The sequence below is a fragment of the Ursus arctos genome, unplaced genomic scaffold, assembly GCF_023065955.2.
Source record: "Ursus arctos isolate Adak ecotype North America unplaced genomic scaffold, UrsArc2.0 scaffold_1, whole genome shotgun sequence".
NCBI classification, from domain to species: Eukaryota; Metazoa; Chordata; class Mammalia; order Carnivora; family Ursidae; genus Ursus; species Ursus arctos.
Window position 1 is genome coordinate 50,448,209 of NW_026622763.1, and position 26,558 is coordinate 50,474,766.

The 26,558-nt window shown below is 47.3% G+C and overlaps 2 protein-coding genes across 4 annotated transcripts in view; both read left to right on the plus strand.

Annotated features, from left to right (window-relative positions):
• ERICH2 (glutamate rich 2) overlaps positions 1-3,053 on the plus strand; it is a 38,896-nt gene extending 35,843 nt beyond the window's left edge. For both annotated transcript variants that reach the window (XM_044381491.3, XM_057318511.1), the window contains 2 exons: positions 2,126-2,197; positions 2,849-3,053. In XM_044381491.3, coding sequence (XP_044237426.1) covers positions 2,126-2,197; positions 2,849-2,970 — 194 coding nt within the window. In that variant the 3' untranslated portion in view covers positions 2,971-3,053. The remainder of the gene's footprint in view (positions 1-2,125; positions 2,198-2,848) is intronic.
• An 18,196-nt stretch (positions 3,054-21,249) lies between these two features.
• The window catches only part of GAD1 (glutamate decarboxylase 1), a 38,038-nt gene continuing 32,729 nt past the window's right edge, over positions 21,250-26,558 (plus strand). Inside the window, exons 1-2 of one of the 2 annotated variants that reach the window (XM_026492582.3) lie at positions 21,250-21,355; positions 24,720-24,782. In XM_026492582.3, coding sequence (XP_026348367.2) covers positions 21,274-21,355; positions 24,720-24,782 — 145 coding nt within the window. In that variant the 5' untranslated portion in view covers positions 21,250-21,273. The remainder of the gene's footprint in view (positions 21,356-24,719; positions 24,783-26,558) is intronic. The other variant, XM_044381656.1, reaches the window with a different exon arrangement.

Consider the following 26,558-nt stretch of genomic DNA (forward strand, 5'->3'; position numbering starts at 1 on the left):
CAAGCAGGGCGAGTGGGAGAGGAAGAAGCAGGCCTCCAGCGGAGGAACCTGATGTGGGGCTCGATCCCAGGACCCTGGGATCACGCCCTGAGCCGAAGGCGGACGCTTAACGACTGAGCCACCCAGGCGCCCCACTTATTCCATTTTTTAATGTTTTGAGGGCCCCAGCTCTGTGTCAGGCACTCTCCTAGGCATGCAGCAGTGAACAAGACCAATGTTCTGTCTACCCTAGAATAGCCTCCAGTCTGAGGGACTTAGAACCCTATGGGCAGCAGAATCCCCCAGCTCCTGCCCCAGCTCTTTAGCCAGAAGGAAACATCCACTGAATGTTTAGGAAGGAGCCAAGTCTTTCTCTAGGTCCAAAACCATTTCTGGAAACCTCACTGTGCACCAAGGACTGGACTAAGTACTTTATTTACATTATCTCATTGATTAATCAAAACAGCCTAATGTGGCCAGTAGTGTTATTACAGATAAGGAAACTGAGATACAGAGATAGTAAATATTTTGCCCAAGGAGACCCAACTAGACAGTGGCAGAACCAGGAATCACATCTGACAGTCTTTCTTCATGGCCCATACTGGGATCTGCTTATGGGCTCAGGTTGGGAACAACTCCCAGGACACTAACTGAATGTGCTAGAGGCTTTTCTTACCCTTTTACAAACCCTATTAGCCTCTGAAAGAGTAAGGAGAATTTTTTATTCATCACCTAGAATATATATTTCTGGGGTAAGCTTCAAAGCAGATACCTGTCCCTCACTTTGAAAATTGACGTTTGCCAATGGTTTTTGTTAAACCATAAGAGTTGCTGATTCCAGGGGTGCCTGGGTGGCTCAGTCGTTAAGCGTCTGCCTTCAGCTACGATCATGGAGTATGGAATCAGCTACCCTTCTTTTTTTCTAAGATTTTATTTATTTGACAGAGACAGACACAGTGAGAGAGGGAACACAAGCAGGGGGAGTGGGAGAGGAAGAGACAGGCTCCCAGCGGAGCAGGGAGCCTGATGCGGGGCTCGATCCCAGAACCCTGGGATCATGCCCTGAGCCGAAGGCAGACGCTTAATAACTGAGCCACCCAGGCGTCCCCCAACATGGAATTTTCTTAACTATATTGAAGATTTCTTATTAAGCGTCCCATCAAAAAGGATTCCATGGGAGTAATACATTGGGGAAACCACATTCTCCACTCTGTAAGATTCATAATAGTTATGAGCATATTAATGGTTCTGTAAAATCTTACAGTTTCTCTTACTGTAAACTTTCCCTGATTAACCTCATTTGACCTAGTTTCCCAAATATGTATTAACATCTTAAGAACCTAGTATCTCAAGGGGCAAGTTGGAGAAACTGATCTAAAAAGAGGGTCGGAAAAAGATTTAGATTGCTAATGATAAGCATATTTTAGTTCAACTTAAATTGAATTAAAAGATACTTTTATTAGAAACCTTTAAAGGTGTCTGAATTAACCTATAGGATCCTTAAAAGCAGCTTCTGAGCAGGTGCAGTTATGCTAACCCAATCAATGGTGAATTGTTATGTGGGTAGATTAGGAAAGAGAGACACTGGATTGGTGTGTCAGGAGTATAGCCATATGGGATGATGTCCTATAAGCACCGGAGCCTAGTTGAACCACCCACAATTATTTGTCTTACTCTCAGACAGGTGAACGGCACACTTGGTGTTTCAGTGCCCCCTGGGGGCCATCAAGATATTACATGGGAGTCACAACATTAAATGGATAAAGCAGAATTACGAATACTACCCAAGGCGCACTGTCTTCTCGTTAGTGAAGCCTCCACATTTTGCAGGATATGTCCCTTGTTTGGTTATAGTCAAAAAACGCTTTGGCTACAAGGCCTTGAGGAAAGCCTCATAGTGATGGAGATTGCATTCTTTAGATGGGAGGTAGAAAATATAATGAGAATTATTTCTCTTACAATGCACCTACGATAAGCAGAGCATTTTCTCTATTTGCACTTAGGTATTCCTATGGAATAATTGTTGATATTTCTTGCTTTGTGCATTTTCACTTACTCTGATTGACAGCTCCAGTCTCATTCTGAGGAGCCTGTTTGCTAAAACACTTTGAAAATTAGTAACGAACATTCTGTTGTCTATTTTCAGTTCTAATCTATGAACCAGAAAATCCTGAGGCCAAGGAGTTTTTCTCACTTATTGAAGAAATGTTGCTGATGGGTAAATTTAAAAATTGAAATTCCTTCTTTCTCAAAGAACTATGAGCAGTCACTATTTAAAAACCCATTATCCCAAGGGATTGGTGAAGTGCATCCTCAGGAAGTGGTTAAGCAAAGGCCAACTGGGTGTCTTTGGATGGTTTAATGAACCTTTGTGAGTGGTCCTTTGTGGGTGGTCAAGGTGATTCCCTTTTCTCCGGGGGGTTGTGGGGTGGAACTGCCCAAGTGAAGCAGGCTCCCTGGACGCCAGGCCTCAGGCACTGACAGAGTCTTCACAGGGAACAGAACATGCTAACTGCCACACAGGTTAGCGGCACTGTCCTGCAATTCCAAGGAAAACCACTACCCTCTAAATTACCCTACATCTCACACCTACTGTGTTTAAGAATTATGGTGACAATAGTAAAAAAATATTTGTATAGACCTATGTTTTAAATTTACTCTAAATCCATAAACATCTTTATACCAGTAAGAACATATTCTTCTTTGTACTACTACTTTGACCATATATACAGTCAGCAAAGTTTGGCTCAGTCCTCATGTTCCAAAGATAGGTATTTCTTAGATAAGGGAGAAGCAAGGAGAATTAGGATTTTTCAAAGAGTAGAGATATCAAGAACATTTTAAGCAATTCTCTTCCTTTCTGTGGCAGAGAAATCTCAAAATCTTGAGGAAGATGATGAAGATAGTGAAGAAGACAGTAGTGGTGAGAGTGAAGGAGAAAGCAGTGAGGAGCTGAGTGAAGAAAGCTCTGATGACTGTGAAGATGGGTGATGGAAGTTGCTGCTGTGGTTCAGTCTTCATGTATTTTCATTACTGTATACCATGGAAATATAAAGGACAAAGCTGCATTTTAATCTGATTGTTCTTTATTTGTCACACAGTTCTTATAGTTTACCCATATTGGTGTGAGCTCCTTCTTAATATTTAGGTCTTACGTCTATGTGAATTACTCAGAGAGGAAATTAATAATTGAAAAAACTTACATAGCACTAACCGTGTGTCAGGTACTGTTCTGCACACAATAGTTTACTTAATCCAAAAAACCCATGCGGTTTGGCTTAAAACAACACAAATTTATTATCTTACAGTTCTGGAGGTCAGAAATCCAAAATGAGGTGCTCCTGGGTGGCTCAGTTGTTAAGTGTCTGCCTTCGGCTCAGGGCATGATCCCAGGGTTCTGGGATCAAGCCCCGCATCAGGCTCCCTGCTCCGCTGGGAGCCTGCTTCTTCCTCTCCCACTCCCCCTGCTTGTGTTCCCTCTCTCGCTGGCTGTCTCTCTCTCTGTCAAATAAATAAATAAAATCTTAAAAAAAAAAATCCAAATGAGCCTCATTCAGCCAAAATCAGGGTGTCAGCACGGCTGCATTCTTCCTGGAGGCTCTAGGAGAAAATCTCTTTCCTTGCTTTTTCCAACTTCTAGAGCTTATGCACAGTCCTTGGCTCATGGCCCCTTCCTGCATCTTCAAAACCGGCAACATCTGGCTGAGACCTTTTCACATGGCCATCTCTCTAATTCTCTCTCCCCTGTGTTGTGATTTTTGTTAAATTAACATTTGTTAAGGAGAGCCCTTGTGTGTCAGATGGTAAGTGATGCTTCCACAAAGACCACAAGGGAAAGTGAAATAGAGAAGTTTATTACAGGTCCTGGGGCAGGTACATGGAATGCATTAGAGGGGCCACATAGGGAGGTCAAGGCACAGACAGAAAGTGGACAGCAAGACCTGGGGCATGCCTTCGTCAGGGCCATGAGTGGGGTGCTTTTGGGGCTCCCAGGCTAAGGCTGGATTGGCCAATTCAAACCAGAAAGATCAGGGTTTTGGTAAGCTCAGTGGGGGTCTTATTTAAGGGGTGCACAGGGGAAGCAGTTGGGAGGCAGGAGAGACTGTTTATCACAAGGGGCATTGGGGAAGGTATATCGGTTTACACTTGTGATTCTGCAGGCTATTATCTAGTACATGGGTGGTCATCTCATGCGCTTGAGAGAGAGGCTAGTGTGCTTAGCCAAAATAGATGCAAAGGCAGCAATAATACAGAATAGTTTAGCTAAACTCTCAACACCCTGCCTCCTCCTTCCACTTTTAAAGATTTATTTGGGGGTACCTGGGTGGCTCAGTCGGTTAATCATCTACCTTCAGCTCAGGTCATTGTCTCAGGGTCCTGGGATCGAGCCCCGCATCTGGCTCCATGCTCAGTGGGGAGTCTGCTTGTCCCTTTCCCTCTGCCCCTCCCCCCTGCTTGTGCTCTCTCTGTCTCTCAATAAATTAAATCTTAAAAAGATTTATGGGGGAGGGGCAGAGGGAGAGAAGCAGACTCACTGCTAAGTGGGGAGCCAGACTAGGGGCTCAGTCTCATGACCTTGAGATCATAACCTGAGATGAAATCAAGAGTCAGATGCTCAGCCGACTGAGCCACTCAGGCGCCCCATCTTCCATTTTTAAAGACACTTATAATTCCATTGGGCACATCTGAATAATCCAGGATAATCTATAATCTTCCCTATTTTAGAGTCCGCTGATTAGCAACTTGAATTCAATCTGTAATCTTAAGTGCCCTTTGCCATGTAACCTCACATACTTATGGGTCCTGGGGATTAGGACATACACATTTTTGAGAGTGGGGGGACATTATTCTGCCTACCATAGGAAGTATTCGGTAAGTATTCATTTTTTGCAATTCATGGTATGGAGCTTGGAGGAAACACTTTGGTTGGAAATAGATGCCTTAATTAGGAGTCATCAGTTTAGACTCAGATAACACGTAATAGAAGTATCTCTGATTAGAGATAGTAATCAAAGATAAGGAAGTGATGTCTCACAGAGAAAGTATAGTCTAAATAGAAGAGGACTGAAAATAAAATTATCTTAAATGATAAACAACATTTAAGTGGTAGTCCAAGAAAGAGAAGTGCACAAAAGAGACAGAAGAACAACCAGCAGGAATTCAAGAATATAGTGCGTGCTATTGGTCACCCACTCAGCATCTGTCCCTCCCTGCATTATTGCTAACAGAGCCCTGATTCTGGGGGCGCCTGGTGGCACAGCGGTTAAGCGTCTGCCTTCGGCTTAGGGCGTGATCCCAGCGGTATGGGATCGAGCCCCACATCAGGCTCCTCCACTATGAGCCTGCTTCTTCCTCTCCCACTCCCCCTGCTTGTGTTCCCTCTCTTGCTGGCTGTCTCTATCTCTGTCGAATAAATAAATAAAATCTTTAAAAAAAAAAAAAAAGAGCCCTGATTCTGTTAGAATATTCACTCCACACACAAATAGCCATGGGATTCAGGGAAGATACCCTCAGGCAATCAGTACATGGCATTTCTTTGGTGACTGTTACTGTTCCAAAGGGGGACATGTGACCTTTAGTGGCCCAGGCAGATCAAGGACTTCATTTCATGATTGGGAAGAGAGATTCCTCCACCCCTCTGGTTAAGAACCAGAAGCATGCTGCCCGACTTACTGCTGGCAGTCATTTTCTGATGATGAAGGGACCGAATCCTAGGATGAAGCTGATGCTGTTGATGGCAGAGCAAAAAGAACCTAGATTTCTGGTGATGTTCAGCCACGCAACGAACTGCTCTGGAAGGCAGCCCTCTGTTTGTGCTTACTGTTGTGTGAGATAGCTTTCTTACTATTTAAACTGGTTTGGATTGAGGTGTTTTGTTTTCTGCCAAAAACCATCCCAACTGATGATGAGTACCACCACAGAAATGCAGGAGAGCTTCTAGGTCCAGAAAGATCTGCTTGGCCAAACGTTGTAAAGAGCACAAGTAAGATAAAAACTAAAAAGGGTGTGGGATAGCAACAGAGAGGTGGTTGGTGACATCAGGGAGAGCAGTGTCAGTCAAGTGGGGTGGAGGAGAGCCATGTTTCAGTGAGTTTGAGTGCGCTGGAGTTGAGGAAAAGGAAAGCAAGGAGTTCGATTATAAAGAAAAAGATGAAGTATTGTTGGAAGACATAAGGGAAAAGGAATATAATCTTTTTAAATGTTTAAGATGAGCAGGTTTAGGAGGAAGGATGATGATTATATGTACTGATTATTATGCATTAGGTACTGTACTAAGTATTCCGTATGTTAATGTTTTTCATCTTTGTAACACCTGTACGGGGTGGGCATTATTATCTCCCATTTACATTTGATGTGACTGAGGCCTAGAGAAACTGAGAGTAACTTTCTAAAGATCGCATACCTGGGAATTAGCAGATTCCAATCTAGGTCTTTTTTTGGTGTGTGTGTGGTGGCTTCATAACTATTTGACCATCTGCTCATTTCTTATCCATCCTGACTGACTAGGTTTTTGAAAGTGGTGATAGGTACATAAGTATCTAATGTATATAGAGTTTAGTTGGCAAATCTTGATCTGCGTTCCATTTTCTGGATGACTGCACATAGACACAGTATATTCCTTTAGAGGGCATTCCCTGTTTTCTTTGGCCCAGACAGCTTTGTTGAGCCTGGTGTCGATGAGCACATCTGGAGTTCCCATCTCCTTCATGGCAAATTTCCAGATCTCTGTGAGTGCCTGAAGAGCATACGTCTTAAAGCCTATTCCATGGACGATGCGCTTGTGACTGGTGGTGGTGTGTTCTCTGGTCTGGTCACCAGCTCACTGGTGATGGAGTGGCCCTCTTCACTGCTCTTCCAGGTTATTTTAATCTAATGCCACCCTCCCTTCACCCCTGTGCTTTCCTCCCTAAAAGGTCAGTAGATAGAAACAGATTGAAAAAAGGGAGATGATCTGTGAAGTAAAGCCTATCTAATACCTCAGAAAATGCATGTAACATAACCTTAGTTTGTGGTGGTTGGTTCTGTTTGGACGACTGCCGCAGCGGTCCACGCGTGGAATCAGAGATGCCTCTCCTTCGTTCTCCAGTATTGGTCCTTATACAGCCTTCAGTTAGCCTACAGTTCTTTATATGTTAAACAAGGTGACAACCTGCGTTCCCTTTCATTGAAATGTGGTTTTTCCCTTTAACTGTACCCTGGTCGACCTGTAAGATACATGTAATTTTGGTGTTTGTCTAAAATACTGACAAGAGTGAACGCTTGAACATATCTCATAGTGTCAGATGTGAAGGAAAGCCTAGACCTATTGGAAATGTTTTGGGTTTCTGGGCAAGTATCCTATATCATGAGGTACTGAGAGTTCGCAAGAGGCAGGTAGGATGAGGCTGCCAAGGCCAGACTAAGGAGGGAAAGGTCTCTCTGATGGACTTACCTAATAAACTCCCCAGCTGTCATGGGATATGAGTTATAATGGGGCATGGGGAGTGAGCAGAACTTGGAGAGACTTGTGAAGTGAAGCACTGGGAGGTAAGATTGGCTTGCATTGCCTTGTTCAAAATGTACTCTTTGAAGCAGGAGATAGCCTATAGCAGACATTGTGATTGGTTTCTCCTACATCCATTCCAACCTAGGAGTTAAGTCCAAGCTAATCATGGTGCTCCCATCCTCCTTGCTATTAGATTTTTAAGATTTTGAGATATCATTGACATATAAAAATTTTATTTGGGGGGGACCTGCATGATTCAGTTCGTTAAGCATCTGCCTTCAGCTCAGGTCATGATCCCAGGGTCCTGGGATCGGGCCCCACATCAGGCTCCCTGCTCAGCAGTGAGTCTGCTTCTCCCTCTCCCTCTGTAATCTTTCTCACTCTCACTCTCTCTCAAATAAATTTTTTAAAAAATTGAAAAACATATACTTGATGTTTTAAAAAATTGTTTTTATATATATTTAAGGTGTGCAACTTCATGATTTGATATACCTTGCAAAATGATCACCACAATCAAGCATATTTACATATCCATCGTCTCTACATAATCACCAATGTGTGTGTGTGTTGTGTAGAACTTACGATCTATCATCTTAGCAAGTTTCAAGTATACAATAAGTATTGTTAACTATTTTCACTGTACTGTACATTAGATCTCCAGAACTTATTCATCTTGCATAATTGAAACTTTGTACCCTTTGACCAACATCTCTTTGCTTACTAGTTATTACTAGACATGGACAGAATTCAGCCAATCTTAGGTAATAAAATAAGAGCAGGACTTAGGTATGGACAAGAAAGTGTGTAGCCCCATGGCTACTGGCAGCCATCTTAGAGCCATGAAGAGGCTTTCTGCTAAAGCCAGTGGAGCAGAGAGAACAAAGAACCTGGTCCTTGATTATATTTTTAACTAACTCAGTTGACTAACTCTGGTTTAATACCTGCCCTCTCTCTGAACATCCTATATAAGACAATATATTTTCTTAGCACGTAAGCCTATTTGTTTCAGATTTTCTATTAATTACAGTCAAGAGAGTTCTACCCAATGTTCATGCCACAGCATAGCAAGCATGATGACCAATAACATCTTCTTAAGACTATAGGCAAACTGGGCTCTTAAGGTTACCCTCAGGATCATGACCACTCAAAGCCAAGGAAGGGGAATTGGTGGATCGTTGTGTCAGTTCACAGCATGTGTAAAATAGAAATACAGGTGTACCTCATTTTACTGTGCTTTGCTTTATTGCATTTTGCAGATACTGTATTTTTTACAAATTGTAGGTTTGTGGCAACCCTGCATTGAACAAGTCTCTTGGTGCCATTTTGGTAATTCTCACAATATTTAATACTTTTTCATTATTATTATATTTGTTGTAGTGATGTGTTATGGTGATCTGTGTGTGATTCAGTGTCATGATTGTAATTATTTTGGGATGCCATGAACTATGCCATATAATACAGCAAGCTTAATGGATAAATGTGTGTGTTCTGACTGCTCTACTGACCTACCCTTCTCTCTCTCTCCTTGTCCTCAGGACCCCCTATTCCCTGAGACACAATAATGTTGAAACTAAACCAATTAACAAGACTACAATGGCCTCTAAGTGTTCAAGTGAAAAGAAGAGTCACATATCTCTCACTTTAAATCAAAAGCTAGAAATGATTAAGCTTACTGAAGAAGACATGTGGAAAGCTGAGATGGGCTGAAAGCTAAGCCTCTTGCACCAGTTAGGCCAAGTTGTGAATACAAAGGAAAAGTTCTTAAGGAAATTGAAGGTGCTACTCCAGTGAACATACAAACGTTAAGAAAGAGCAATAGCCTTACTGCTGATATGGAGAAGGTTTTAGTTGTATGGCTAGAAGATCAAACCAGGCACCACATTCCCTGAAGCCAAAGCCTAATCCAGAGCAAGGCCCTAACTCCCCAATTCTCTGAAGGCTGAGAAAGGTGAGGAGGCTTCAGAAGAAAAGTTGGAAGCTAGCAGAATTGGTTCCTGAGGTTTAAGGAACGAAGCCAGCTCCACAGCATAGAAGTGCGAAAGGAAGCAGCATGTGCTGACGTAGAAGCTGCAGCAGGTCAACCGGAAGATCTGGCTCAGATAATAAATGAGGATGGCTACCCTAAACAATAGACTTTCAGTGTAGACAAAACAGCCTTCTCTAGGAAGAAGATGCCAACTAGGACTTCCGTAGCCAGAGAAAAGTCAATGCCTGGCTTCAAAGCTTCAAAGAACGGGCTAACTCCCTTGTCAGGGTCTAACGAAGCTGGCGGCTTGAAGTTGAAGCCAATGCTCATTTGCCATTCTGAAAACCTAAGGGCCCTTAGTTGGTGAGGATGCGGAGAAAGGGGAACCCTTTTACACTGTTGGTGGGAATGCAAACTGATGTGGCCATTCTGGAAAACAGTATGGAGTTGCCTCAGAAAGTTAAAAATAGAACTACCCTATGACCCAGTAATTATACTATTATTATACTACATAGGATACAAAACAATAATTCAAAGGGATCCATGCACACCTATGTTTATAGCAGCATTATCAACAATAGTCAAATTATGGAAAGAATCCAAGTGTCCATCGACTGATGAGTGGATAAAGAAGATGTACACACACACACACACACACACACACACACACAGAGGAATATTACTCAGCCATCAAAAAGAATGAAATTTTGCCATTTGCAATGATGTGGGTGGAGCTAGAGAGTATTATGCTAAGCAAAATAAGTCAGAGAAAGACAAACACCATATGATTTCACTCATATGTGGAACTTAAGAAACAAAACAAATGAACATACGGTGGAAATAAAGAGGAAAACCAAGAACAGACTCTTAATGATAGAGAACAAACTGATGGTTATCAAAAGGGAGGTAGGTGGGGGGAATGGGTCAAATAGGTGATGGGGATTAAGGCATGCACTTGTGATGTATGTAAGTGTTGAATCACTAAATTCTATACCTAAACTAGTATTACACTGTATGTTAATGAACAGGTATTTAAATAAAAACTTGGGGAAAAAATAAGAGACTTTAAGAATCATACTAAGTCTACTCTGCCTGTGCTCTAGAAACGGAACAACAAAGCTGGAATGACAGCACAGCTGTTTACAATATGGTGTACTGAATATTTTAAGCCTATTGTTGAGACCTGCTCAGAAAAAATCCTTTCAAAATATTACTGCTCATTAAAAAGTCACCTGGTTACCCAAGAGCTCTGATGGAGATATATAATGAGATTAATGTTGTTTTCATGCCTAGTAACACCCATTTTGCAGCCCAAGGATCAAAGAGGAACTTTAACTTTTTGTATAAGAAATACATTTTGTAGGGGTGCCTGGGTGGCTCAGTCGTTAAGCGTCAGCCTTCGGCCCAGGGCGTGATCCCGGCATTCTGGGATCGAGCCCCACATCAGGCTCCTCTGCTGGGAGCCTGCTTCTTCCTCTTCTACTGCCCCTGCTTGTGTTCCTTCTCTCACTGGCTGTCTCTCTCTGTCAAATAAATAAATAAAATCTTAAAAAAAAAAAAAACATTTTGTAGACCATAGTTGCCATTGATAGTGATTCCTCTGATGGATCTGGGCAAAGTAAATTGAAAACCTGGAAAGGATTCACCATTGTAGATGTCATTAAGAACATGAGTGATTCATGAGAAGAAATAAAAATATCAACAGGAGTTTGAAAGAAGTTGATTCCAACCCTCATGGATGACTTTGAGAGCTTCAAGACTCAGTGGAGGAAGTAATTGCAGATGTGGTGGAAATAGCAAGAGGACTAGAAGGGAAGCCTGAAAATGTGACTGTATTGCTGCAATTTCATGATAAAACTTGAACAGATGAGGAGTTGCCTTTTTTTTTTTTTTAAGATTATTTATGTATTTGAGAGAAAGAGACTGAGAGCACAAGCAGGGAGAAGGGCCAGAGGAAAAGGGAGACACAGATTCCCCACTGACCAGGAAGCCTGACATGGGGCTTGATCCCAGGACCCTGAGATCATGACCTGAGCTGAAGGCAGGTGCTTAACTGACTGAGCCACCCAAGTGCCCCTGAGGAGTTGCTACTTATTGATGAGCAGTGAGAGTGGTCTCTTGAGATGGTTTCTACTCCTGGTGAAGATGATGTGAAGATTGTTGAAATGACAAACGAGGATTTAGAATATTACATAAACTTAGTTGATGAAGCAGTGGCAGGACTTGATAGATTGACTCCAGTTTTGAAAGAAGTTCTGCTTTGGGTAAAATGCTATTGAACAGCATTGCATGCTACGAAGAAGTTGTTCATGAAAGGAAGAGTCAGTCAATGTGGCAAACTTCATTATTGTTTTATTTTAAGAAATTGCCACAGTCACCTTAACCTTCACCAACCACAACCCTGATTAGTTAGCAGCCATCAACATCTAGGCAGGAACCTCCAGCAGCAAGCTCAGATGATGGTTAGTGTTTTCTAACAAAGTATTTTTAAGTATGTACATTAGATTTTTTTAGACACAATGCTAACACTTAGTAGACTACAGTAGAATGTAAACATAACTTTTATATTTACTGGGAAGCCAAAAAATTCATTTGACTTGCTTTATTGTGATATTTGCTATATTTCAGTGGTCTGAAACTGAATCCTCAATATCTCCAAGGTATGCCTGCATGAAACTGGTTTGAATGGTTATCCCTGGGTTGTGCAACTGAGGAGGGGAGGTAAGTAAGAAGAGTTTATTTTTTAATTTATACTTTTTATTTATCCTCTTTTTTTTTTTTGTCATGGACATGTATCACTTTTTTATTGTGGTAAAATATTCATAACATACACAATCATTTTTAAGTTGAATAGCATTTAGTATTTTCATATTGCTGTGATAATATCACCACTATCCAACTCAAGAACTTCATTTTCTCAGACTGAAACACTATACCCAGTAAACAATAACTTCTATTCCCCCTCACTCCAGCCCCAGGCAACCACTGTTCTATTTTCTATTGGTATGATTTTGACCATTCTAGGTACCACATGTAAGTGGAATCTTACAGTATTTATCATTTTTGTGACTGGCTTATTTCACTTAGCATAATGTCTTCAAGATTTATCAGCATCATAGTATGTATCAATGCTTCATTTCTTGTTATAGCTAAATAATATCCCACTGTGTATATATCACATTTTGTTTATACATTCATCCATTGATAGACACTTGGGTTGGGTCCACATTTTGGCTATTGTGAATAATGTTGCTATGAACATGAGTGTACAAATATCTGTCCAATACTAAAAACTTTTTAATTAAGCCTATACATGAAGTGAGGGAGGGTGGAAATCTGGGAAAAAGTTAATAAAAGTTTAACTATGGTTGTGCTTGGGTGATGAGGTTATTTCATTTCTTTATAGAGTCATATACTTTCTTTAACAATTACATATTATCTTAAAGGGAAAATATATGTATTTTTAAAAATAAACTTTAAAAAAGAGTTAAGGTAAAACTGACCCGGGTATAGAAAAGTTACAAGGCAAGGAAGAAACAAGAGATCAATATTTGTGGAAGGCATATTGTATGTGAGCCATTTTAGTGGCTTTAGTATCCTTTTTGGTATGCTAGAAGCTTCTAATAAGGATAAACACTGGTAAGTAAATAAGTAGGTTATTATGTTCAGAAAAGAAATGTCATCTGATATAGAAACTTGCTGACCTTCATAGAACAGTTAATATACTCACAAACTTGCTTACCCTTACGCTTAATTGGATAATTTAAGTAGCAAAAGTTATAATCCATCATCAATAGTGCCCCCCCCAAAGTCCCTATTTTCTTAGAATTTATTATGTAGCTCCTATTGCTGAATAACTGTACAAATATATTTTTAATTGTGGGGGCCAAGGGCAGGCCACCCCAAGATAGGCCACTTTGGCAGAAAAATTCTTTTGAGTTAAGAAGCAATAAAAAACAAACAACAACAACAACAACAAAAACCCAAAACAAACCAGCAGATTCAGGAAAAAGCTCTTTACCTCCCCATCAACTGCCTTAAAAGAATTTAGATAGAGGACCCACTCCAAGAAAACTATCACCACACATAACTACAGTCTAATATCAACTAGGTGTGGTAGACGAGGAACCTAACAAAGCCTATTTGATCAAATTCTCCATGTCCCATTGTTCCTGAGTGGCTCAGCAAACATTTGTTGGTAAACAGTGTTTACCCTTTTTAATCTCCCTATGAATTGCATTCCTTCCCTTTGAGGTCCCAGAGCCCTAATCTCTTCTTAGTTCAGGATGGTATGTATTCCTCATTTTGCCTGCCTATTTTTGGAATTTCATGTCTGTGTGGATTTCCTATATGTACAAAATGAAATTTGATTTTCTCCTATTAATCTGCCTCATATCAATTTGATTCTTTGTCCAGCTAGAAAGATCTTGAAGAGCAGAGAAAATTATTTCTCCCCAACAAATAGTCAGTTAACTTTCATGAGCCCCTTTCCTCCTTTTTAATACTTTAACTTGCCTTCTCTTCTACTCTGAGATGATGTTTTTTCTGTTTCTTGCTCTCAGGTCCCTAAGTGTAGCTTTACCTCTAACAAAAATTATTTTAAACGTCTTTCCATAAAAAGGATCATTCAAAAATGATCATTCTGTAAAGATGATAAATTTCATAGTACCCTGTCTACCACTGGACAGTGTGCTAGGAAGAAAATCTCTTCCTCATCATAACAGGCACCAAATCAGTTTCTTCCTATTGGCGTCAGAAGAACTCATCCAAAGGTGAGGCAGAACACACGAATCACCAGGCAGCATCACCCTCCTAAAGCCATCTTCTCCTAGCCTGTAACCCACCAATGACAGAAAATAAGAAGAAAAATATTAAAAATCATGTACTAAACAGAAGTAAAAGAACTTTGAGAAAGTTATCTCAAAGTAAAACTTGCTAAATTGAGATCTTTTACAACCTGTTAAAGCAATGGCTTCAATACTAATGTAACTGGTGGCTCCTTCGTAGGCTAGTTGAGGTTCTGTAGATGGCTCTGACTTTTTGAGACTTATTTCTTCCTTCTCTACATTTTCTTTTCAACTCATCCGAATCCAGATATAACAATAAAAAACAACTGATGCAAAATGATTCTGCACATTCATTCCTCAGTTGCTAGGTGCCTTCCAGATGGCCATCTGAAGATTTTAGGAATATATTGTCTATTCAGCTGCTTGTCTGTGGCTTGTCCCTTGCTTTGAAGTTGAGATAATGTGCCTAAAACCCTAGTGAGAAGATACTGGTTATCATTTAAAACACATATTTATGCATTGCTTGAGATTTCAGGTTGTGCAGATCTAAAGGGTCCCCGACTTACCCAAAGGCAAAGAAAACAGAACCTCAGTCTTGGAACTGAGGGTAAGATAGAAAGAATGAGCTCCAGGTGACTAACTGCTTTGGGGAAACCCATGGTACTGATGTGCAGATGATACAGGTGAGAACTTTGGCTGTGAATACATTCCAGTGAGCTCTTACATGTAAGTTCTTGACATAAAAGGGACTGAGCTACAACAGCTCAGATGAATCCCTCTCATTAAATTTCCAGTTTTCTTCCCTGAGTAACTGGCCAGGATTAGGAAAGGAACCCAATCTGAAACAGAAATTTAAGTTCTCAGATTTTCCATGATTGAGTCAGAACCTTCCAGAAACTTCTCATAAACAATAGTCACCTACATCTAAAAACAAAGGCTAACTTACTGTTATTTTAAACAGTTAAGAGCTTTTACACTGAAAGAAATGGATAAAATATTATTGGAGCGATTCTCCCATTCCATACCATTTCACCAAAGCATCTCATGGGGGAAATCAACGTTCTTGCATCCCACTCTTTTGGGAAAAGATTGATTTTGCCTTGGTTTCTGTTGAGAGAAGAGCAGAAAACATAGATACATCTTAAAAGCTCTCCTTCACAATTGCAGTCCAGGTCTGTTATTTCTTTGGTCTCCACTTCTGCAGTGAAATACCTTGCCTATATCAAAGAGTTCCTTTCCTAAGGTTACCTTTGGGGTAATGCTCTGTGGGAAAGAAATGGCTATTCACATCCCCTTCTCTTTCACGAAAGGGACAGAGACCCTGCGTGTTTCAGGCCACTTCCGGTAGCATCTCTCAGCATTTTAAACAGCCGGCTTTGTGAAATATGGCAGGGTATGAATGTGAAAGGGGAAGGGCCTGCAGTTTTCCTTGAAGAACTGCTCGCTTGTGGGGGCTGTTGTTTCCTCTCAGAAGTTGTAATCTATCGCCACCTGCTGGTCCCTCTGTCTGCGTGTTTGGAATAGCAGGAATTGGGTTTAAGATTTACACAAGATTTGCCCAAATACAAATCACTGTGTCCTCCTTGATTAATTTCTTTAATATTAGAATATTTTCATCTTTTGAATGCCAAAGAGGAAGGGACCGTTTGACAATTATCTGAGGAACTCAGCTCTCTTCATTAGGAGAAAAGATTGTAATTTCCGGAGTCCTTTCCAGCGTTCTGGCTGAAATTCTGCCTTCCTCGCCACACTTTTAACCCTTTACTGCCTCTCAGGAGTATGTGTGATCTGTTGAGGTAGGGGTGTCGATTTAGCGATGGTCCCTATGAAAGTCCAGAATAATTTGGGAACTATCTTTAAAGTACACAAACACACTGAATAGGCTTTAGCCTCGACTTAAGAAAAGCCGAGTGTAAGGTTAATAACGCTTCCCACAGCCCTCGTCTCAGGGGACAGACGTTTAAACGGTGAGCACTGCCGTTTTTCCTCTCTTTTTTGGTCATAAATTAGATACTTAAAATAGACTTTAAAGAGCCAGCTGAAATGAACCAACACTGTGGCTCCAAATTACCTTTCCTGGAAGCTAAAAATGCTAAATGCGTCAAAAAAAAAAAAAAAAAGACTAACATTTCTTATTTACTCACCTTGACGTGGACCATATTTTACGCATAAAAATCTCCCCCGCAGCCTGTTTGGGGCCCCTTCCACGCCTTACTCTCCTCCCACCCATTCCCTTTTTTCTTTTGCTGAAAGGCTTGGCTCCAAATCCGCTTGGAATATCTTTAAACATCCCTGAGAAAGAGCATTGTGGGCGGAGGGTCGTGTTCCCAAGTCCCAGCCATCGCTGACCTAAAGGAAGGTTGTCCTGGGTGGACAGGATCGAGTAGCCCGGGCTGCAGGCTCGGAAACCCCTACCACCCGGGAGAGACCGGAGGGCTCTCGCTCGCCCACTCCTTCCCCCTCTGGGCTTGGTGTTCCCATTTCTTCAAAGCTCTAAACCTTACATCAAATGCAAACGAAACAGCTGGGCGGACACCACTCCCTTCCGGACCACCCCTCACCACCGGTTCGAGTCCCTGTAGAGGATATCTATTTTCCACCCTCATTGTCCACAGCATCTCCTCCCCACCACCCCGGGAGTAATAAAAGATAAAAAGAATAGTGAGAAACAAACAAAAATATGGATTCCAAATGTTCTAAAGAGCCAAACGACAACCACAACCACCCTCACTACAAATTCTTACCGAGAAGGAGAGGACGAAATACTCTAATCCCCAGCCCCCACTCCAACAAGGGAAAAACACAGCAGTTACAACCGGAAGGGAGGCGGGCAGGGTATGTGGGGCGGGTTGGCCGAGAGCTGGTGACTGAAGCTGACTAAAGGGAGGCCTAAGGGACAGAACGGCGGGCGCTGTCCTCGGTTCTGAAAACGCCTGCCCCGTGTCCCAACTCTGTGTGCTGGAACTGGCTGAAATTCCAGGCCCTTAGTTCCTTATCTCGCTGAGCCCAAGAGTCTAGGTTGGAATGGGAGATAATTGGAAATTAAACCAAAACCATAAGTCCCCAAGTCTGTTACTTTCCCTGCCTAACTGGAATGTCAACTCCATAAGTGCAGATATAATATAAGTTGCTGGAACGGTGTAAAACTTTCTGAGAACAGCGCCTGTCACATAGTAAGTGATTGATAAATATTCGTTTAATTACCTAATTTCTAGTTATTTAGTTAAACATTTTAAAATTAAGGACGAGACTTCATTCCCTCCCCCTCCATAAAGAAGAAAGGGAGGGATGTCCTCACAGTTAGACGGACTCAACTTTAATTTGTGATACCTGCTTTTTGTAGATTTCTTTTACCATAGGAATCATTTTCTTGGCTAAAACGTTAGGGGTGAACATTTTGGACACGGGTCAGAAGAAGGAGATTTCTCAATCTCAAGCCACAGGTGAAAGTAAACGAATCTTCCTTTCTGGGAAATCTTGGGTCTAGGGAGAGGGCTGGGGAGACAGGGTGAGCAGGCATCCTTCTGGGACAACTGACCATGAGGGACATCGCTATTTGTTGCCTCCTCCCGCCAGTCTCCTTGCTCCTGGCGTCTTCCATGATTTAGCATGGGCACTGGGCTCTCTGATTGATGCAACCATCTTATTTAGGGAGGTTTGAGGAGGGGGCGTGGGTGGAATTCCGAGCCTCATTTCGGAGTAAACCGCACATTTCAAGCGTAGCGGTGCAAGGTTTTGAAGGGATGTGGGCACGCCCACCTTGCCCAGCCTGGAGCTCTGGCGCCCAGAGCTGCCGCGACTGCCCGTCCGCCGTTCAGGATGCTTTTGTGTCCTTAAAAAGTACCCGCGCTTTTATTCTGAGGTGGAGAGAGGACGGCAGTATTTTCTTCAGTATGAAGGGCAACGCGGCTATTTCAAATCTCAGAGCGCGATCCCTCTTACTGATGGGACTATATCTTCTCAGGGCGGAATCTTCGATCTTATTAGGGAATTTTCGGTTATTAGTAAGATTTTCTGCATCCCCTCAGTGTCGTGGTGAAAGGAGATAAGACATTCAGATAGAAGGTACGGGCTTCCGTTGGACCAGCAAGGCCGCAGACGTGTCCATAAATAACCCCTGCCTGCTGCACCGCAACAAGGGGGGGAAAAACCGCTGTGTAACGAGTAAAGGAATCATTGGTTACACGGTATCACCCTGACACAAAGATCAACTTTTTTTGCCCTAAAGAAAAAGAAACTGAGGTAGAGGAGAGAGGAGAACGTACATTAGTGACGAGGCTGGCTGAGCGATGGCTTGAAGAGGCAGGAGAGTAACAGAGTCCAGACAGCCCTTCCAGGTGTAAGCTCCCACAGGGAGGAAAGACCCGCCCTCCCAGGGCCTCGCGGTCTCTGGGTGCCTGGCGCCCCCTGGTGGAAACTTTTGGGTGAACGCCTTCTTATTGTGAGGGGCTTTTCGGAACGCGGCAATTCATTAAATATGCTTAAGTAATGCAAAGGGAGAATCCTTAAGGAGCGCAAAATCGTAGGGGGAGTGAGGAGAGAGGGCAGGGCTGGGAGGGACGGTCCGTTGCCCACCCCCACCCTGCCCCTTGGGCCACCTCTGTGCTCGGGTTTCCCGTTTGTGTGGAGCAGCGCTCGTGCGTGTTATTAACCTTCAGATGTGATTAATCAGGAGGACTTCTTTCCCTATTACCAAGGGGACCAAAGCTAGCAGGGAGTGCATAGTGGGTGGGAAACAGGACCTTTCTCTGCGGGTGCCACTGGGTAGCGGTCCTCAGGTAAAGTACTTTGGGGAGGCTCTGAGCTGGATGAAGAAACTGAAGTGAAAGATGAGGTCTCCTCTGGGGTCTGAGTGTTCCTGCCCTCGTCTCTGCCTCCTTTGCTTTTACAACAATCCTGGCTCAGTAGAGAGCCAACGAGGACACAACACCAGAGCTCGCTTTTACTCAGGAAAGAGTAGCGGGGTCGTAGATCTGGGGGAACCGCAAGGAAAGAGGCAAAGCCACTGTTCTAGTCTTCTCGAAGATATGGGAGGGGAAGGGAAAGGGGGAGAGGAATGAAGAAGCACTCAACGAGGGAGAACTCTTCATAGGAATTATCTTTTCCCTCGTCTTACCCGACACCCTCTTTCAAAAAATAGAGCATGCTGAGTACATTCTGGATTACTCATAGGGCCTTTTTTTTTTTTCCCGGGCCCCAAACCGTGATCTGGATTTATAATCGCCCTTTAAAGCTCCAGAGGGGATCAGGCACCTGCAAAGGAGCCCCACCGCTCTGCCGACGAGCTGCCCCCGCGAGCAGCGGCCTCGTGATTCCCCCGCCGAGCGGTCCCCGCCTCCCCACTCCGCCCCCGCCTCCCCCGAAGCCTACCAGCTGCCTCTCCCGACCGCTCTCTTCTCCTCCCGGCGCTCGCTTGCGGGACGGTGCTGGCGGGAGCCGGGCGGCAGCTGGAGGTGACGCCGGGAAGATTACGCCTGTGGCAGGGCCCGGGCCGAGAGGATCGCTGCGCGTTGCGCAGAGGAGCGGCAGGAGCGTCCGGCTTGCTGCCGCCTAGCCCAGGTAGGTAAGCGCGCGGCCGCCTGGACTTCCCAGTGCCCGGCTTCAGCTCTTCAGCTGGGTCCTCTTCACCCGCGGTTTCTTGGCCAACCCCCACTCGCAGCGACCGCCATCTACCCTCCCTAGCAGAATGCGTTCCGTCTGCCCTACTCCCGGCTTTCCCTTGGTGCGCTTCGCGCAGCGACCCCCGACCTCTCCCTCATCCTACCCCCACCAGCGAAATTCACGCCTGGGGAAGCCCAGAGGCTGACACCCGCCTGAAGTGGAGAGAGGATTTTCCCCATCGCTTCCCGGCTGTGAGCTCCCGTCTCACCAAAAGGCTCCTTAGTAGCAGCAGCCAAAGGCGCGACTCCGAGCGGTAACCTGTTACTTCCCCAGAAGCTGCGGTCTACCGCGGCCGCCGTTACAGTTTGAGTGCGCACGCTGGGCTAGGTGTGGGATCCCAGGGTGCGGGTGAAGGCGGTGGCGAGCAGGTGCTACTCTGCCGGGTCTTAGATCTACCCAGATTGGCCGGCACTCTCTGCCCCGGGGCCTTCGGTAGCCATCGCGCCAGCGCCGAGCGCAGTCCAGGGACGTCGCGAACAGATCCTAGTCTGCCTCCTTCCGAGAGCAGAGGGCAAGTTCGTTTCTCCAGTAATGTTCCCCTTTCTTGCCTCACCCAACCTCTTCGGCTTTGTACAGCGAAAAATCCGGGGACCTCAGAGAGTTGGGTGGAGAGGGAACACAGAAACCTGGACAGAGCCTCGTCCTGGGCTTCCAGATGGCTCAAAACGGGGTGGGACAAGATGGAGACAAGGTTCCGACCCGCTGCTTTCTGGCTGCCTAGAGTGCAAGGTGACTGTAGTTCTTCCCCGACCCAGTCCGAGAGAACGTAAAGGTGTGGACCTTTTTTCCTCTCACCTTGTCTCCCCAAAGTCCCCGATCCACAGAGCCATTAGACTCCTTCTTTCCAGGGAATTAGCCAGACACAACAACGGGAACCAGACACCGAACCAGACGTGCCCGCCCCGTGCGCACTCCCCCCCGCCTGCCCGCCCTCCGGCTGCTGAGAGCCTAGTGGGGCTTGTCATGGCTCGGCTGGAAAATCGCGCACTGAGCCTCCCTTGCCCTGCTAGCCCTATCCCCCGCACCCTTACGTCCTGAACTGGCCTTGGGCTACCCTAGTCTCTGAGCTGCACTCCAGGTCACCCCGCTCCGCCGCCAGACCGGAGAGAGCAGCCCCTGGCTACGGTGCCTGCGCCGGAGTCCCAGAGCTCGCGCGCACGTCTCCTCCTCCCCTCCGCGCACCCCGACTCAGCCCGTTAGGTGCCCTTCCTCCCGCCTCTCTGTCCCAAGCCCAGACTTCTGGGGGGAGCGTCCGCGCCCCCGGCCGCTCAGTGGCCTCCCGCGCCGGACCCCGGAAGCCCTCCCCGCACTGCTCTAGCTTCTCTTTGCAGCCTGTTCCTGCGCTCGACTGGCCGAGGACCCCGGACAGCAGAGGCCCCGGGACGACCAAGCTGATGGCGTCTTCTACCCCTTCTTCGTCCGCAACCGCTTCGAATGCGGGAGCGGACCCCAATACTACCAACCTGCGCCCCACAAGTAGGTTCTGCCCCAGTTTCCTATTAACTGGACTGCGGGGAAGATGGGGGCGCTGGGACGTGCGGAGGCTGCGCTGGTGGAAAGGGAAGGGGGAGCGCGGGGACCATGGAGGCTGGAAAGAAATGGGGCCCTGACCTGGGTCTCGGCCAGAGGTCGTTTGACTGCCAGAAATGCCAGATGATTCTGGGGCGCTGGAGAGTGGGAACCACGCAAGGTTCGAGCAGCGGCGATCCTTGGCTTCGCTTCGGGGAAGGGACGGGCGGCGAGAGTGTTGTTTTTGTTGTGTGTGGTTTCTTTGGCTTGGTGGGACGACGGGGGTCAGGGCAGAGGGCGGTGTGAGGAGACTGTAGTCCCGGCTGGAATAGAGAGTTTTCTGTCTCCAGCTCTCTTTGAGCCAAGATCTGACCCCCTCCTCTTTTCCTCCTGCGCTGTGCTCGAAGTCTATAATCAGCGGAAATTTCGACGTTAATTGCAGCTTTTAGAAAACTCGGGGTCCCTAATTGCTCCAAATTTGCGTCGAGCTATTGACGAGTGAGGGAGAAGCCAGGGGCGGGAAAGGTGCATAAAATGCTTTGAGACTGAGCCTCGACATTTCAGACAATTAATTACATCTCAGACAAAAAAAAAAAAAAAAAAAAAAAAAAGGAGCGGGCAGCAACCTGAGTGGAGAGAGGTGGGGAGCCAGGAAGCGGCAAGAAGCTTTTCCAGGGCGGGAGGAGAGAGCACCCTTCTCTTTTCTCCCGGGCAGATCTGTCAGCAATTGACAGGTCGGCAAAAGAGAAGAAAAGGGGAACCAGATAAAAGGGGGGAAGAGGGCTCTATGCTTCCCCACGTCTAGCTCAGTGTGCTCTTCAGCCCATTTCCAGAATCTGTCTTTAATTCAGATTTATTTCCTACCTTTCTGTAGAAGGCTGGAGATGAGGGAATTGTTTTTCTTTTTTTCCAATTTTATTGAAATGAGTCCTCCCCACCCCCCATCAGCCCCAGAAGTAACAGCCCCAGATTTTCTATATAAGAGGGGCTTAGGAATGGCAGTGTGGTTAGGATGGCTTATTGCTATGCTTTTATGGCACTTTCTATTAGCTTGAGAAAATGTCAATTGTTCCCATCAACGAAGATGGGGGAACGTTATCCGGGGAGCCCTCTCTCGAGTCCCTTGGCGCTACCATTGGCTCCCGGTCCGGAGGCCTTAAGTCCTGAGGCTGCGTTTCACTTCGCTTTGCAGCTCCCTCTCCCCGCCCCCAGGCGAGCTACAATTACCCACACAACAAAGAGGGGCTCGGGAGAGCCGCCAGCCCTGGTGGCACGTGAGCCGGGCACTGGCGGCCGAGCTGGCCGGATCAGGCCGGGAGGAACGCGAGGCCTGCCCGCCTTTGTCTGTTGCTCTGGCCTTGATGGATTTCTTTTCCAGACCTCTCCACATTTCCCGCCCCCTCCCCTTTTTTTTTTTTGCTGCCTGACAGGGCAGGGCGACCGCTGTGTTCACCCGCCTCAGAGTCCTGCCCCCATTTCACCCCACCGGGTTAACGTTACCACCCGGCGGCAGCCCGCGGTGGAGCGCATTCGCCCAGCCTCAGGGCCAGAACCGGTGCAGGCGCTGACCTGAGTTCGCACATGGCCTGGCGCGCCCGGAAGCCACCGAGGCAGAGGGAAGATAGTCGAGGACCCTGCCTGGGAAGAGCGTGCAACACCTGTGCTGAGAACGCCGTCGCTCGCCCCCAGCAACCCAGCTGAGGCGTGGGCACCCTAGGCTGCATGCGCACCCCAAGCTCTCTACCCGCTCTCGTCCTCCCTTGTAGACACACCCTCGCCTGCCCAGCCGGCTCCGCTTCTCTCTTCCTCCAAGGTCTCCTGGGAGGTGGCCTTGCTCAATCCGCACAACCGTACTCAGCCTCTTGCTCCAGCGACCCCTTCTCCCTGCCCTTCGCCACGTGGTCTTCTGAACCTTCGATACACCAAAGGGGATCTTCACTTCCCCTCTGCATCCCTCTATCCCTTTATTACTGTAACCCCCAATTCTGAAAGGCAGTGCACTGGGTCTGAACGCCAATGACCTAGCTGAGTAACCTTGGGAAATTCGCTTAACCTCCCTGAATCTCAATGTTTTTATTTGTAAAATGAGTCTTAGATGAACACTCTTCTTGTTTCATAGGGTTGTTCTAAGGATTAGCTGAGATGCTGTTTAAAGCGAAAGCACTTTATTGAGTGGAAACAGCTCTTTACCCGCCAGGTATTATTATAAGGGTTTTGCTTTCGCACCGATTTCCTGTCTGTGGCAGGAACTCCATCTGTGACACGCTGTCTCACTGACGTCGGTCTATTTCTTCTCCCCGCTGGGGCTCTGTTGTGCCTCGGTTTAATGGATGTCACTCTCCTTATCGCCGCCAACATTCGCGCGGAGCTGAAAGCTCGGACCAGGGTGGGGTGGGGGATGGGAGTGATTGGAAGCGCCTTGCTTGGAGAGATACGAAGGGAGTTTCGCGCTGGGCCCACCGCACCAGCGCGCGCGGGCTCCACAGGCACCCCCGTGCTCCTTCCTGCAAGCTGAACCCCTCGAGGGCAGGATAGACCCTTGAGGAGTTTGAGAACAGCCTGGTAAAGAAGGAAAATACAACGGCTCCTAGGTCTGCCGTTCGGACCCGGAGGAAAGGTTCCTCATTTCCCTTCGCCTTCGCCTGCTCCAGACCCGAGACGTCTGAGGGAAGGGTTAATGAGGGGCAGGTTGGGAAGAGGGGATCCGGGATGAGGACCGGAGGCGCACTATTGTTTCCCGACTCTGGGTCCGACTGAAGAGCAGCCATGCGAGCCCGATCATCTAGTCAAATACTATTTTTCACCCAATTAATTCCTGAACTCTTCCGCGACCCCATTTCATGCCAGTTTATTTTAAGCTGCCACTCGGCTGGAGACCCGCCAAGAAATTATGAGACGTTTTGGTCCCAGATGCCTCTGTGTTCCCTTTCCGGGCTGCTGTGGTCGCTCTTCGAGTCTGCAGGGTGGGGACCAAGGGACAGGGCCTGGCGAGTGGGTGCTGGGTAACATGAGCCGCCCGGCTGGGTCTTTTGTACGTGGCCCACTCCGATCTCGCCTCTCCGGCTCCTCCCGCCGGGGTTGCTTGAAGGCCTGGCGGGCCGCATGGGTGCTCGGCCTTTCAGAGACACCATTCTATACCTGAAAGTGGGAGCAGGAAGGGGCACGAGTCTGCCCGTCGTCCCACGGATCTGGCTTCTTGCTCCTTTCAGGAAGGAGTTTTTATTGAGGACCACTGGCGAAAGACCTGCCTTCTCCTCCCCAGAACACCTTTGCCCTCGACCCGGTCCCGCACGCTCCGAACCTCACTGATCGCACCTCTTTTGCTTTCTAGCGTACGACACCTGGTGCGGCGTGGCCCATGGATGCACCAGAAAACTGGGGCTCAAGATATGCGGTGAGTGGAAGGGCCCGCTGGGGCCCAGCAGGGCGGCGCAGCTCTCGGGTTTTGAAGGTTTGGGAGAGTGAGGTGCAAGAGGGAGGAGATCCCTGCTCTTGGGTTTGGTTTTCTAAAGTACCTACAGCCCCGACGCCTGGCGAGACGCCCCTCTACAAGTCTTAACCCTCCTTCGCCTTCCCTTGACCCGGCTGGGGGGTACCTTTTCTGCCGGAGTCCGGGACTACGGAGAGATGGCGGGGCTTTCCTTGTCTAGGCGCAGAGCGCGAGCACAGCGCCCCCGCGCGGCAGCCCCGCTCTTCTTGCCCGCTTCAGCGCCGATCTACCTGCGTGGGGGAAGGTCTGGTAGAAGACGGGAACTGGTCTGGTTTTCCTGGACAGCAGGCCTAAGGCATGGTTTCCGCCAGACTGGGAGGCTGGCACGTCGTCCCCCCCCCCCCCAGCGTACATTGAAAGTAGCCTCCCCAGCTTGAGAATTTGCCCCGAGATACCAAAACGGATTCAGATTTCGTTCTTTCATTCTTTGCCTGAAGCCCTCAGTGGCCTTCCTGGGGGAGGTGAGGGCGGCGCGGGCTGGAGGGTTTGCTGAGCTTGCCCTTGAAGGAGAGGGAAGGAAAAGGGGGCAGGCGGGGGTGTGGGGCCGCGAGAGGAGAAAGGGGGTGTCGGGCATGACTTGCCAGAGAGGAAGACAAATAGATCTGGGAGCTGGAGAGGAGAAAGAACCGTTCTCCGGAGACGTGAGGGTCTGAAATGAAAATGCCCAAGGGATGTCATTTTTTTTTTAAAGGAAAAAAGGAGATTTGTTCGAAGGGACACAGCTGAGTGGCTCCGGCTGAACAATGAGGACTTGCTTTCCTTGCTACATTTCACCGTCTAAAATCTCTAGCCTTATCGGGCCAGAAAATACGGACGTCCTCGGGCAGGGGGTGGAGGGGCGGGGGAAGATTAACGAGGGGCTTATTAAAGAGCCATCCGTCAGCGGCTGCGCGAGGGAGATAGCGGCGGAGCGGGCGCGGGGTACGCCCGCCCCAGCCCCGAGCGCCGGAGCGCGAGCCGGCCCCTGAGCGGTCGCTGGGCCTGCTCTTCCAGCTTCTTCGCGTCGGGGGCCCGAGGAAGGCGGCAGCTGGGGCCGGAGCGGACAGGGGGTATTTAGCGGCTCCCGGGAACCCCCTCCCTTCCCCGCTTTGCCGCGAGGCGCCCTCCCGACGCTTCTGGGGCTCTGTCCCCTTGACCCAAGGTGAGGAAGCGTTGCTCAACTCGTAGACCCAGCCATGTCCCAGGGAGAGCCCAGCTCTGCCGCGGGGCGGCGCGGGGGTTGGCCCTCTCCCCTGCACGCGAGGCCGGCGGGGCTAGGCTCGGGCCGCGCCGCGGGCGGGGGCAGCTGGAGGCGGCAGAGCTTTGTTCTATAAATAGCCCCCTCCCCCAGCCGCCATTCCCGGCTTAATGGCGCGTTTCGCGCCCGGTCCCTTCGGCGGCCACGGCGCTCGGCTTCTGCTGCCGTCATTGTCATGCGGGCGGGCAAGCAGAACCGAGTGAGCCCGGGGCGCCCGCCGCTGTCGCCCGCAGGGTGGGGGAGGCTTGGGGTGAGGGCTGCCTTCCCCGCGGTCCTGGGCCTGCCTGACCCGCAACTTTCGTCCACCCGCACTCTCTGTGCCCGGCCTCGCGCCGCAGGCCGTGTCCCCTGCGGCCCCCTTCCGAGTTAGGGGAAAAAAGGTCTAACAGCCCCTTCCGGAGACAAGCCCTAAGTGCCCCTAAAGGGTAAACGGGCACGAAGGA